We start from the raw sequence: 13,274 nt of genomic DNA, 5'->3' as shown, positions 1-13,274 counted from the left end.
ACGTCGTGAAGACACCAGAGAGCTGAATAGCGAAGAAGCTAGTGGGAGAAACGCAGAGTGAGTAGAACTTTGATTTATTTGAGCCTCCCAGGTTTTTCTCTCCATCACAAAGCAGCTGCTTTTATCTTTGTTTGTTAGCTTATGTGGTGAACATTTGAAGACTCTAATCTCTGAGGTCTTGAACTGGCTAAAGACTCCAAACCCCCAACAATGAAGTCTCCAACATTCGGCTCAGAGCCTTTCAAACAGAATGAGCAGGTAGAGATTTGTTCATCAGATCATTTTAAACACAGAAAGCCTGACTGTGTTATATTTACTAAGACTCAGGTGTTCTTGAAGTGCACCCTGAACGGTTTCATAATCAAACTATAAAACTGAAGTGCTGTTGCTAAGCTCTAGTTTGACTCTGAGGCTGTTTTATTGTTGTTTTATGAAGGAACAAAGTGCATTACTGGAATGGGTGAGTTCTTCCTGCTGGGTTCCTGTAAGTGCCATTGTTGGGATGGATTTATGGAGGATCTGTGGAATTCACAGCAATTCAATTGTAGTTAATCCCTCACACCTGTGTAACCACAGTTAATGTTTAAATTTTGAGTTCAGTGTTATCGCTTCAGAAATTCAAATACATTTCTTCCTTTATCAATTATATTTAACCTTCTATTTCCAGATGTAATAAAATAGAAGCAGTAAACACTGAAATCGCAGCATGACTTTTCCTTCAAAACACAGAGTCACACTGCTTAAGTTCAATATTTGTACCTAAATCTGCACCAAGACAGAGTCAACACAATAGATTTTTTCAGTTAATGCTAATAATATTTCAAATGTCATGTGTGACAAGTGGAGAAGCACAGAGAGATTGTGAGTACCAAAATAACCTAAAATAGAGTTAAGCACTTATCCTCTAACTAACCACCATCAGTGTGTTTTAATAGTAGTAAGGATGCCAACACAAACTTGTCACTGATGTGTTCTGTTCAGCAATAAGCCAGTGGCAGGTGTAAGCTTATTAGTTCTTCTAAAAGTAAGTCTAGCAGTTTGGCAGCCATCCTGAAATACATCAGCTGATGGCAGCTTCTTCTGCGTCACACTGCCGTCTGACTGCCACATGAATGTTTTGTGTTTCCTCTGCAGGTGAAGGTAGAAAGTGTGTGTGAGCTGATGTGGATGTGAATTCAGCAGCATGGATCAGTGTGAGGACAGACAGGAGGGAGTCCCTCCCTCTAAAACCACTCTGTGTGGGGAACATGAGAGCCAGACCAAAGCTCAGAGGTGAGATGACCATCTCTAACTGTCCATGACTCTTCTCCATGTCACAGCTCAGCTCTCACATCACTGCTCCATCATTATTCACAGGAACCAACCTGGACCTGAACCCAGCTGTTTGTCCTTAAAGAGTGATGGGTCAAAAAATCGCCTCATTTATTTTAAAGGACAAAAATCATCTGCAGAGAGGTGAGCGGTGTTAGTAATATGAACTTTTTGATAGTTATCATTTTGGTGCCTGTTGAAAGTAGGAACATGGCTAGTCCTGTAAAGGCCAAATTAAAGTGTTTACGTCGGGGTGAGACCGTTCCCCTTCCCGATACGTAACATACCGATGATTTGTCATGTTCTGAGGTGTCACATAGGAACCAGAAATGTAACCTTCCGCGCCCCTATGATGTGTGCCGGGTTGTGGATAGGATCCAATAGAATGACTCTCCCGGTGGTAACACACGTTCCAGACGTGTATTCCAGCCCTAACCCTAAACTTAATCCTAATCCTAACCATAACCTTATCCCTACTATTAACCACAACCTTAATCATATTAGATAGTGTTTTCCAAAGCGATTCATAATGAGAAAGTAAAATAAATGTACATGTGTAGATTCAGTCCAAACAGTTCTCGTGCTTCATCCCTTTCTGAACAGGTAACATAGAGATGTGTTGGGTGGCCAAAAGCATAACATACCGATGATTTGTCACATTAAACATATTATGCTTTGGGATGAGAACGTTTGTCTGGGTGGTGCTCTGTTCTTACAGTGACTGTTTGGAGTTTGTAGGGTTGTATTTGGGATGATGGTGAGGTCTTCATCTGTTTTTGTTGCTGGAAATGAAAAAAAATTCTTCTCTGTCTAACAGGACCTATGGGAGACCTGAACCAAGCAGTGTATCTTTAAAGAGTGACGGGTCAAAAAATCGCCTCATTTATTTCAAAGGACAAAAATCATCTCCTGCAGAGAGGTGAGCTGTTAGTAACAATGATGTGTTTTAAATGAACTGCTTTTTGTTGTTTCATGGCCCTAAACAGCATTTAAAAAAAATAAGGAACTGAGCAAGGAATACCTTTATTCCACAGGGTGGGCCATTTATATGGATACACCGTAATAACATGGGAATGGTTGGTGATATTAAAGTCCGGTTTGTGACACATTAGTATATGTGAGGGGGCAAACTCCTCAAGATGGGTGGTGACCATGGTGGCCATTTAGAAGTCGGCCATCTTGGATACAACTTTTGTTTTTTCAATAGGAAGAGGGCCATGTGACACATCAAACTTATTGGTAATGTCACAAGAAAAACAATGGTGTGCTTGGTTTCAACGTAACTTTATTCTTTCATGAGTTATTTACAAGTTTCTGACCACTTATAAAATGTGTTCAATGTGCTGCCCATTGTGTTGGATTGTCAATGCAACCCTCTTCTCCCACTCTTCACACACTGATAGCAACACCGCAGGAGAAATGCCAGCACAGGCATCCAGTATCCATAGTTTCAGGTGCTGCACATCTCGTATCTTCACACCATAGACAATTGCCTTCAGATGACCCCAAAGATAAAAGTCTAAGGGGGTCAGATTGGGAGACCTTGGGGGCCATTCAAGTGGCCCACGACGACAAATCCATTTTCCAGGAAACTGTTCATCTAGGAATGCTCGGACCTGGCACCCATAATGTGGTGGTGACCATCTTGCTGGAAAAACTCAGGGAACGTGCCAGCTTCAGTGCATAAAGAGGGAAACACATCATTATGTAGCAATTTCAAATATCCAGTGGCCTTGAGGTTTCCATTGATGAAGAATGGACCCACTACCGTTGTAGCCCATATACCACACCAAACCATCACTTTTGTTGTTCCAACAGTCTTGGAGGGATCCATCCAAGGTGGGTTAGTGTCAGACCAATAGCGGTGGTTTTGTTTGTTAACTTCACCATCCAACACTGAACCAGTTTCACGAAACTTAGCAAGCAGTTTGCTAACTGTAGCATGGGAGATGGGTGGTCTCGTAGGGTGTCTTGCATTGAAATCTGCTGCAATGACTCGGTTACTGCGTTCACCAGTTATCAACACAATTTCGATCCGCTCCTCACGTGTTAACCTCTTCGACATGTCAATGGCTGTGAACAGAGAGAAACTTGTAAATAACTCATGAAAGAATAAAGTTACGTTGAAACCAAGCACACCATTGTTTTTCTTGTGACATTACCATTTTATTATGGTGTATCCATATAAATGGCCCACCCTGTACATTTAACCTTCTTCAGCTTATTGTGGGACCATCAATAGTCCTGCATAGTGTAAATGACTGTTTTACTTTGGGTGGTAAATCACAAACACTAGTTTCCTTCTGCTCAGGCATGGCCTGCAAACCAGGTTCTCTTATGGATGACAAAAGTATTCTAAGTCTTCATCAAATTCTTTTGCTGGAAATGAAAAAACAATTTTCTTCTGTCTAACAGGATCTATGGGAAACCTGGAGAACTTAGATCTGACACAAGCAGGGTATCTTTAAAAAGTGATGAGTCTAAAGATTGCTTTATTTACAGGGAGTGCAGAATTATTAGGCAAATGAGTATTTTGTCCACATCATCCTCTTCATGCATGTTGTCTTACTCCAAGCTGTATAGGCTCGAAAGCCTACTACCAATTAAGCATATGAGGTGATGTGCATCTCTGTAATGAGAAGGGGTGTGGTCTAATGACATCAACACCCTATATCAGGTGTGCATAATTATTAGGCAACGTCCTTCCCTTTGGCAAAATGGGTCAAAAGAAGGACTTGACAGGCTCAGAAAAGTCAAAAATAGTGAGATATCTTGCAGAGGGATGCAGCAGTCTCAAAATTGCAAAGCTTCTGAAGCGTGATCATCGAACAATCAAGCGTTTCATTCAAAATAGTCAACAGGGTCGCAAGAAGCGTGTGGAAAAACCAAGGCGCAAAATAACTGCCCATGAACTGAGAAAAGTCAAGCGTGTAAGTAAGTAAGTAAGTAAGTAAAATTTTATTTATATAGCACATTTCTAGATAGAAATCACAAAGTGCTTTACAAGATATAACAGATTATAAAAAAAAACAAACAAGATACAAACAAAGTTAGCAAAAAGCAATTTTAAAAAGATGTGTTTTTAGCTGTTTTTTAAAAGTAATCAATGAAACAGCGGATCGTAAGTCCTGAGGAAGGGAACTCCACAGTCTGGTGGCCACAATATCAAAAGCTCTATCACCCCTAGTTTTCAGTCTCGTATACTGAGTGACAAGTAGGCCCTGACTACTCGACCTCAGAGACCTACTAGGGGCATAGGGCTGTAAAAGTTCAATAATATATGGTGGTGCTTGTTGTTGAAGAGCCTTAAAAGTTAAAACCAAAATCTTAAAATGGACTCTAAATTCGACAGGAAGCCAATGTAACTGCATAAGCAACGGTGTTATATGTGAAAATTTAGAAGGGTGCAGCTGCCAAGATGCCACTTGCCACCAGTTTGGCCATATTTCAGAGCTGCAACATCACTGGAGTGCCCAAAAGCACAAGGTGTGCAATACTCAGAGACATGGCCAAGGTAAGAAATGCTGAAAGACGACCACCACTGAACAAGACACACAAGCTGAAACGTCAAGACTGGGCCAAGAAATATCTCAAGACTGATTTTTCTAAGGTTTTATGGACTGATGAAATGAGAGTGAGTCTTGATGGGCCAGATGGATGGGCCCGTGGCTGGATTGGTAAAGGGCAGAGAGCTCCAGTCCGAATCAGATGCCAGCAAGGTGGAGGTGGAGTACTGGTTTGGGCTGGTATCATCAAAGATGAGCTTGTGGGGCCTTTTCGGGTTGAGGATGGAGTCAAGCTCAACTCCCAGTCCTACTGCCAGTTTCTGGAAGACACCTTCTTCAAGCAGTGGTACAGGAAAAAGTCTGCATCCTTCAAGAAAAACATGATTTTCATGCAGGACAATGCTCCATCACACGCGTCCAAGTACTCCACAGCGTGGCTGGCAAGAAAGGGTATAAAAGAAGAAAAACTAATGACATGGCCTCCTTGTTCACCTGATCTGAACCCCATTGAGAACCTGTGGTCCATCATCAAATGTGAGATTTACAAGGAGGGAAAACAGTACACCTCTCTGAACAGTGTCTGGGAGGCTGTGGTTGCTGCTGCACGCAATGTTGATGGTGAACAGATCAAAACACTGACAGAATCCATGGATGGCAGGCTTTTGAGTGTCCTTGCAAAGAAAGGTGGCTATATTGGTCGCTGATTTGTTTTTGTATTGTTTTTGAATGTCAGAAATGTATATTTGTGAATGTGGAGATATTATATTGGTTTCACTGGTAAAAATAAATAATTGAAATGGGTATATATTTGTTTTTTGTTAAGTTGCCTAATAATTATGCACAGTAATAGTGACCTGCACACACAGATATCCCCCTAAAATAGCTAAAACTAAAAACTACTTCCAAAAACATTCAGCTTTGATATTAATGAGTTTTTTGGGTTCATTGAGAACATGGTTGTTGTTCAATAATAAAATTATTCCTCAAAAATACAACTTGCCTAATAATTCTGCACTCCCTGTATTTTAAAGGACAAAAATTATCTCCTACAGAAAGGTGAGCTGTTACTAACACTGACGCTATTTTAGCCATCAGTTTGGTGTTTGACTTAAATTAACTGAAATACTAAGGTATTAAGGAATTCCTTTATTATATAATATATACACAGATGTATATTTAAACGTCTGCAGCTTATTGTAGGACCATCCATAGTCCTGCATAGTGTAAATGGTTGAGGGTCACATCATGAGGACCACGAAATACCTAATTACCATTTAAATCCAAATCATATTTACCTCACTGATTGCACCTTAAACTAAAGTTGATTCACATTCTTTCAAATCTAGATTTACAGAAAACAATGGCAGATAATTGTGCAACAGCTCTTTATGTTGAAGAATGTACGTATCCATTCAGACACAATGAACTCAAGCACTCATTTTACCTGGAAATACCAAGATTACATCATCACCAGTGTTCACAATCTGACAGTGAAAACAGGACAATAGTAGAAGAGAAGGATCTTAACACTATCAAAGGAGATTTTGAAAGAATCTCAAACAGTTACTGAATCCTCTGAATGTGTGAATATTTTTGAAATTATTAGAATATAAGAAATAAGAAATATCAAATGAAAGGAGGATCTGCTGTGAAAATATAATACTGTTGGCATGGATAGCAGGGATAGCTCAGCAGGTAGAGTGGTGGCCCCATGATCGGAAGGTCGGGGGTTCGACTCCACTGAACGGCTACCCTGAGGTACCCCTGAGCAAGGTACCGTCCCTACACACTGCTCCCCGGGCTGCCCACTGCTTCACTGGGTGAATGGGTTAAATGCAGAGGAACTATTTCCCTATGCGGACTAACTTGCACACTTTACTTTTACTTTACTTTACTTATTGTCCCTGATAGACAATAAATCGATGCAGTCTATTAAGTGTATGGAAAATCCATTGATACAGATGCTGGTTGGGTTTAGAAAGAAAACATTCTGAATAAAAAAAAACCTCACAACAAAAAAGTGCCTGCATTAAATTTGCACACATATGCTAAAGTTATTTGACAAACATAATAGAAAGTGTCAGGTTGAATTTACACAATGATCTTTCATGGAATTAACACATAACTGTTTATCAGATGTACAATGTTGAAAAAATGCTAAGCTGAGTAGCTGAGTATCAATGAGATCGTCAAGAGTGGCAAACTTTTACAACTACATGGAGTCATATATAATCTAAACACCTTAGTTTTTTTTTCTTCAGATGTCACTTACATTGTCTTTCCCCTGTGCATGAACTAATATTCATGAGTCCTCCACAGACTGGACCAGGAAAATTCAGAGGTTTCTAGTGGTCATTTTGTCCAGCAGGATCAAAAACAGCTGGACTCCATATTCATGGTGCGTACATACAGTATATAACAACCACTCTTACATCTATTATGTTCATTCATCTTCATGTTGCTCTTTGTAGACCAGTGGAAGGACATGATGTCAGCACTATTTTGTCATTGACATAATGTTCTTATAATATTTTGTTCCAGCTGTTAGAGGACAACATCATCACGTTTGTAAAGAATGAACTGAAGAAGATGCACGAGATTTTGAGTCCAGATTATTTAGAGATGGAAGAAGATAATATGTCGAAGGATGACAATAAAAAGCAGAGGAGTAAAAGCAGAGAGGCATTTGTGACAATTGTGTTACACTTTTTGAAGAGAATAAAGCAGGAAGAGCTGGCTGACCGTCTGCAGAGCAGTAAGGGGATTTCTCAAAACATTTAAGCTGCAGCATGAATTTAAAATTGAAAAATGTCTCAATACTTACTGAATTGAAATTTTGGGATATTTTCTGAAAACCAAATTAATGTAATGTATTTATTTTTGTGTTTTCAGAAATGTTTGCTCCACTTTGTCAATGTAAACTTAAATCTACTTTGAACAAAAAGTTCCAGTGTGTGTTTGAGGGGATCACTAAAGCAGGAAACTCAACACTTCTGAATCAGATCTACACAGAGCTCTACATGACAGAGGGAGGGACTGCAGAGGTCAATGATGAACATGAGGTCAGACAGATTGAAACAACATCCAGGAAAGCAGACAAACCATACACAACAATCAGACTAGAAGACATCTTTAAAACTTTACCTGGAATACATGAACCAATCAGAACAGTGCTGACAAAGGGAGTGGCTGGCATTGGGAAAACAGTCTTAACACAGAAGTTCACTCTTGACTGGGCTGAAGAAAAATCCAACCAGGACATCCAGTTCATATTTCCATTTACTTTCAAGGAGTTGAATGTGCTGAAAGAGGAAAAGTTCAGCTTGGTGGAACTTGTTCATCACTTCTTTACTGAAACCAAAGAAGCAGGAATCTGCAGCTTTGAAGACTTCCAGGTTTTGTTCATCTTTGATGGTCTGGATGAATGTCGACTTCCTCTGGACTTCCACAAAACTAAAATACTAACTGACTCCAGAAAATCCACCTCAGTGGATGTGCTGCTGACAAACCTCATCAGGGGGAACCTGCTTTCCTCTGCTCACATCTGGATAACCACGCGACCTGCAGCTGCCAATCAGATCCCTCCTGAGTGTGTTGACATGGTGACAGAGGTCAGAGGGTTCACTGACCCACAGAAGGAGGAGTACTTCAGGAAGAGATTCAGAGACAAGAAGCAGGCTTCTAGGATCATCTCTCACATCAAAACATCACAAAGCCTCCACATCATGTGCCACATCCCGGTCTTCTGCTGGATCAATGCTACGGTTCTGGAGGATGTGCTGAAAACAAAAGAACAGAGAGACATGCCCAAAACCTTGACTGAGTTGTACATCCACTTCCTGGTGGTTCAGGCCAAAGTGAAGAAGGTCAAGTATGATGGAGGATCTGAGACAGATCCACACTGGAGTCCAGAGAGCAGGAAGATGGTTGAGTGTCTAGGAAAACTAGCTTTTGAACAGCTGCAGAAAGGAAACCTGATCTTCTATGAAACAGACCTGACAGAGTGTGGCATCGATGTCAGAGCAGCATCAGTGTACTCAGGAGTGTTCACACAGATCTTTAAAGAGGAGAGAGGACTGTACCAGGACAAGGTGTTCTGCTTTGTCCATCTGAGCATTCAGGAGTTTCTGGCTGCTCTTCATGTCCATCTGACGTTCTTCAACTTCTGTGTCAATCTGCTAGAAGGAGAAACCTCTGCATGGTCTAAAGCATTTAATAAACTCAAACTCCAAAACTGTGGTGGACAATTTCTTCACAAGAGTGCTGTGGACAAGGCCTTAGAGAGTCCAAATGGACACCTGGATTTGTTCCTTCGTTTCCTCCTGGGTCTTTCACTGCAGTCCAATCAAGCCCTTCTACGAGGTCTACTGACACAGACAGGAATGAGCTCAGAGACCAATCAACAGACAGTCCAGTACATCAAGAAAAAGATCAGTGAGAATCTGTCTGTAGAGCAAAGCATCAACCTGTTCCACTGTCTGAATGAACTACATGATCGTGCTCTAGTTGGGGAGCTCCAACAGTCCCTGAGTATGGGAAGTCTTTCCACAGAGAAACTGTCTCCTGCTCAGTGGTCAGCTCTGGTCTTCATCTTATTGACATCAGAAAAAGATCTGGATGTTCTTGATCTGAAGAAATATTCTGCTTCAGAGGATGCTCTTCTGAGGCTGCTGCCTGTGCTCAAAGCATCTAAGAAAGCTCTGTATGTTACCATAAAGTTTTTAAGATCTATTCACAAGGAAGATAAAGACTGAATTTGCTGCTTTCTGTGTATTTTCTCTTAGGCTGAATAACTGTAACTTGACAGAGAGAAGCTGTGAAGCTCTTTCTCTGTCTCTCAAAGTAGAAGGCTGTGAGCTGAGAACGCTGGACCTGAGCAATAACAATCTGCAGGATTCAGGCGTAAATCTCTTGATAGCTGGAATGGAGAGTATGCACTGTAAATTAGAGAAACTCAGGTCAGATACATTGTTTGTGGTTTAATGTGAGAGCTGTTTGCTAATTCGAACCTTCATTGAATGTAAACAATAACATGCACTCCTGAATTTCCTTAAGCATTTAAAGTTTTCCAGTTTCATATTGAGATTTACACATTTATTTAGTACTTTGTGGAAAACTTTGGAATTGTCTAAATTAGCAATTCTTTTTGTTTTTATTTAACAATTTGTTTATCTTCAATAAGTATCAAGAATCTTTTTTAGGCTTTAGCAGGTGTAGGGATTATATGTTATATATATCACGTGTAATTAAAAGTTTAAATTAGACATTTTAAAAATGTTTTTTTTTCTTCTAAATTACTGTCTCTTCAGACTGAGCACTTGTAACCTTTCAGAGAAAAGCTGTGGAACTATGTCGTCAGTTCTCAGTCTCCAGTTCTCTAGTCTGAGAGAGATGGACCTGAGCAACAACAACCTGAGGGATACTGGAGTAAAAGCTTTGTCGGATGGACTAAGAAGTCCACACTGTAAATTGGAAACACTCAGGTCAGAAATAATCAATTGTTTAGTTGATGAACATTTTGAAATCTGGATTGCATAAGTAACCCAAGCCGGAGTTAGTTACTTATGCAAGTTTGAGGGGTTTTCTTTAACATTTCCATTTTTTTCTTCTCTAATTCTTGCCCACTGATAAAATTAAGATTTCTCCTTCGTTTGATTTTTGAACTTTGAGTTTTAAATCTGGACTAAATGTTTATGATCAAAAAGCGAATAACATACAAACGTACAGTTTATGGAATGTAATGGTCACTTTCCACTGAAATATTTCAACACAGATATCGTGATTCAGGCTCAGTCATCAAGCTAACTAAATCCCAAAAGGTCGATTCTGTTGATCTGGATGTAACGATGAACAGAATCAACCTTGGATTTCAACACAGACTAGAAATTAAATTGGTTCGTATTATAACCAGAATGAATTATTATTGTAGTTTGTCCTGTACTTTTTTGTGCTAATTATCTGCTGTTCTCTAATAGTATCTGTAATGATTATTATGTGCAGGCTATCGGGCTGTCTGATAACAGAAGAAGGTTGTACTCTTCTGGCCTCAGATCTGATGTCTAATCCCTCCTGTCTCAGAGAGCTGGACCTGAGCTACAATCATCCAGGAGAGACAGGCATGAATCTGTTGAAGCAGCTGAGACTTGACAATCTCAGGTAAAGAGAACGTCTCATAGCATCACACACATTTGAACACAGACGACTTATCAGAAGAAAGAGTATGTGATGCAGGAGCTTTTATGTATTGTAATCAAAAAGTAAAGTTATGTGTTTAGTTTGTGGAGAGCAGATTGCTGTGTTAAGACAAGATTTTTGATTTTCAACATAATCACAAAAACACAGTAAGCCATTCTCTGATGGGGAATTTAACACAGTGTTCAGTAGGTTCTGCCATGATAATATGCCCTGAGCTGGTATGTGTTCTGAGCCCCCCATGATGAGAGCAATTCCAAAACAGTTTAGAATGAAATGCACATGATTTCATTTCCCTTAACTTGCATTATAGGGAAAGGCTCCAATGATGTTCAGATTGAACTAATTGATATGCAGTCTGATTCAATACTGTCAGTCTGATTCAACTAGTATCACTGCTGGGTAGACCTGCTCAGAAGATGTTGGTTCTCTATGGATCTACATTTATATGTCAACAAACAAACACAGGAATGATATTTAACAAATCCAAGTACAGATTCTCTGTCAGTGATGATCATCTGTCTGCTGTCCTTCACATTTCCACCTCAGATATTGGACCTGACTTTAATGGACAAACAAACTAGACTTCTCTCACTGAAAAAGAAAAAAGAACCAAAAAACTGAACAAAATAACTAAAGTAATTAGTTTAATTGCTTAGTAATTAGTAAAATTAAACTCCATTGAAATTGTGTAAAAACATGCATGCTTCATTCTCACTCATTTGGGAGTATTGATGAAATAGCTTTTAATATGCTGTGACTTAAGGTGACTGTAGCTCAAGAGGTAGCACAGGCCAACTACTGATAAGAAGAGTAGGTGATTTGATCCCCGGCTGCTCCTGTCTGCATGCTTTCAATCTTTTTGTTGGACTACACTGTTTTTTTTGGGGGTTTTTTTTACATGTAGCTGTAAGGTTTGGTTCTCTGCGCACCTGTGGAGGCATACAAGTGCACCGGTGAACCCCTTTTAACCTTAGCTTCATTGTCTTTTTAATTAGGAAGTCTCCTGTGAAAAGAAATTTTTTTAAACTACATAACTGAGTGATGTTTAAGTTAATGAATGATCATTTTGACAAATAGAGATTACAATGATGATCCACACAATTTAAATTATGAATTCTGCTATAATAAAACAGACTAACTAGATCATGACAACCACTGGACAAGACTTCAGAAGCATTTTCTTCAAGTGTATTTGTGAAAATATTGGACTGTTCCTTTATCATTGTCTAACAGCATGTGTGTGAGAGCGATGTAATGTCCATGTGTGCATGCTGAAAGAGACTGTGGTGGTCTGACCCCCCTCCTCCTTTCAGAGTGGAGCCTGCTGGAGTCCGATGGCTGAAACTAGGAAGTCTGAGGAAGTGTAAGTGTGTTTTTAATGTGATTCATGAAAACAAAGCAGCACACATTCAACCATCTTCAAACTGTCACATCACTCATTCACATCTCTGATGTCAGGAGTCATCATCAAAGTGTCAATCAATGAACAGATGATGGATAAATAATTGCAGCTGTATTGTGTTTGTTCTCTCCATCAGATTCCTGTCAACTCACAATCGACACAAACACAGTACACAGAAAACTCAAACTTTCTGACAACATGAAGGTGAGAAAAGCAAAGGAAGTTCAATCATATCCTGATCATCCAGACAGATTTGAACGGCCTCAGCTGCTGTGTAAAGATGGTCTGACTGGCTGTTGTTATTGGGAGGTCGAGTGGAATGGAAAAGTTGAGATATCAGTGAGTTACAGAGGAATCACAAGGAGACGAGACGATGACTGTTTGTTTGGATGGAGTGATCAGTCCTGGAGTCTGAGCTGCTGTGATGATGGCCGCTACTCTGCCTGGCACAATAAGAAATCAACATCCATCTCCTCCTCCTCTGTCTCTAACAGAGTAGCAGTGTATCTGGACTGTCCTGCTGGCACTCTGTCCTTCTACAGAGTCTCCTCTGACACTCTGATCCACCTCCACACCTTCAACACCACATTCACTGAACCTCTTTATCCTGGATTTGGAATCTGGTCCTCTGGTTCCTCAGTGACTCTATGTGTAGTTTAGCATAATAGTGTCCTAACAGACAGTTTAGTCTGTACATGTTGGTCTCTTTCATTTTGAAACATGTTTTCAGATTTATGGATTCAGCTGATGTTTTAAACTGTTCTAAATGATTTTTGTAAACTTCTTTCCTGGCTTTGTAAGTTTGTTGAGCAGTCAGGGTTCATCTTGATATTTATTTTTACTTTTGTTAGTGTGATGAA

The 13,274-nt window shown here is 39.9% G+C and overlaps 1 protein-coding gene across 1 annotated transcript; it reads left to right on the top strand.

Moving 5' to 3' along the window:
- Window positions 1–13,219, top strand: LOC308393292 (NLR family CARD domain-containing protein 3-like). The gene is made up of 12 exons (XM_080876949.1): window positions 1–57; window positions 1,135–1,272; window positions 1,357–1,455; window positions 2,129–2,230; window positions 7,137–7,215; window positions 7,359–7,572; window positions 7,710–9,519; window positions 9,602–9,775; window positions 10,127–10,300; window positions 10,818–10,973; window positions 12,326–12,375; window positions 12,551–13,219. Exons 2-12 carry the CDS (start codon window positions 1,184–1,186, stop codon window positions 13,072–13,074), a joined length of 3,471 nt encoding a protein of 1,156 aa, XP_080733075.1. The 5' UTR covers window positions 1–57; window positions 1,135–1,183; the 3' UTR covers window positions 13,075–13,219.
- Window positions 13,220–13,274: the final 55 nt, after the last annotated feature.

The sequence above is a fragment of the Rhamphochromis sp. 'chilingali' genome (genome assembly GCF_963969265.1).
Source record: "Rhamphochromis sp. 'chilingali' genome assembly, chromosome: 3".
NCBI classification, from domain to species: Eukaryota; Metazoa; Chordata; class Actinopteri; order Cichliformes; family Cichlidae; genus Rhamphochromis; species Rhamphochromis sp. 'chilingali'.
This window is presented reverse-complemented; position numbering and strand designations above follow the sequence as displayed.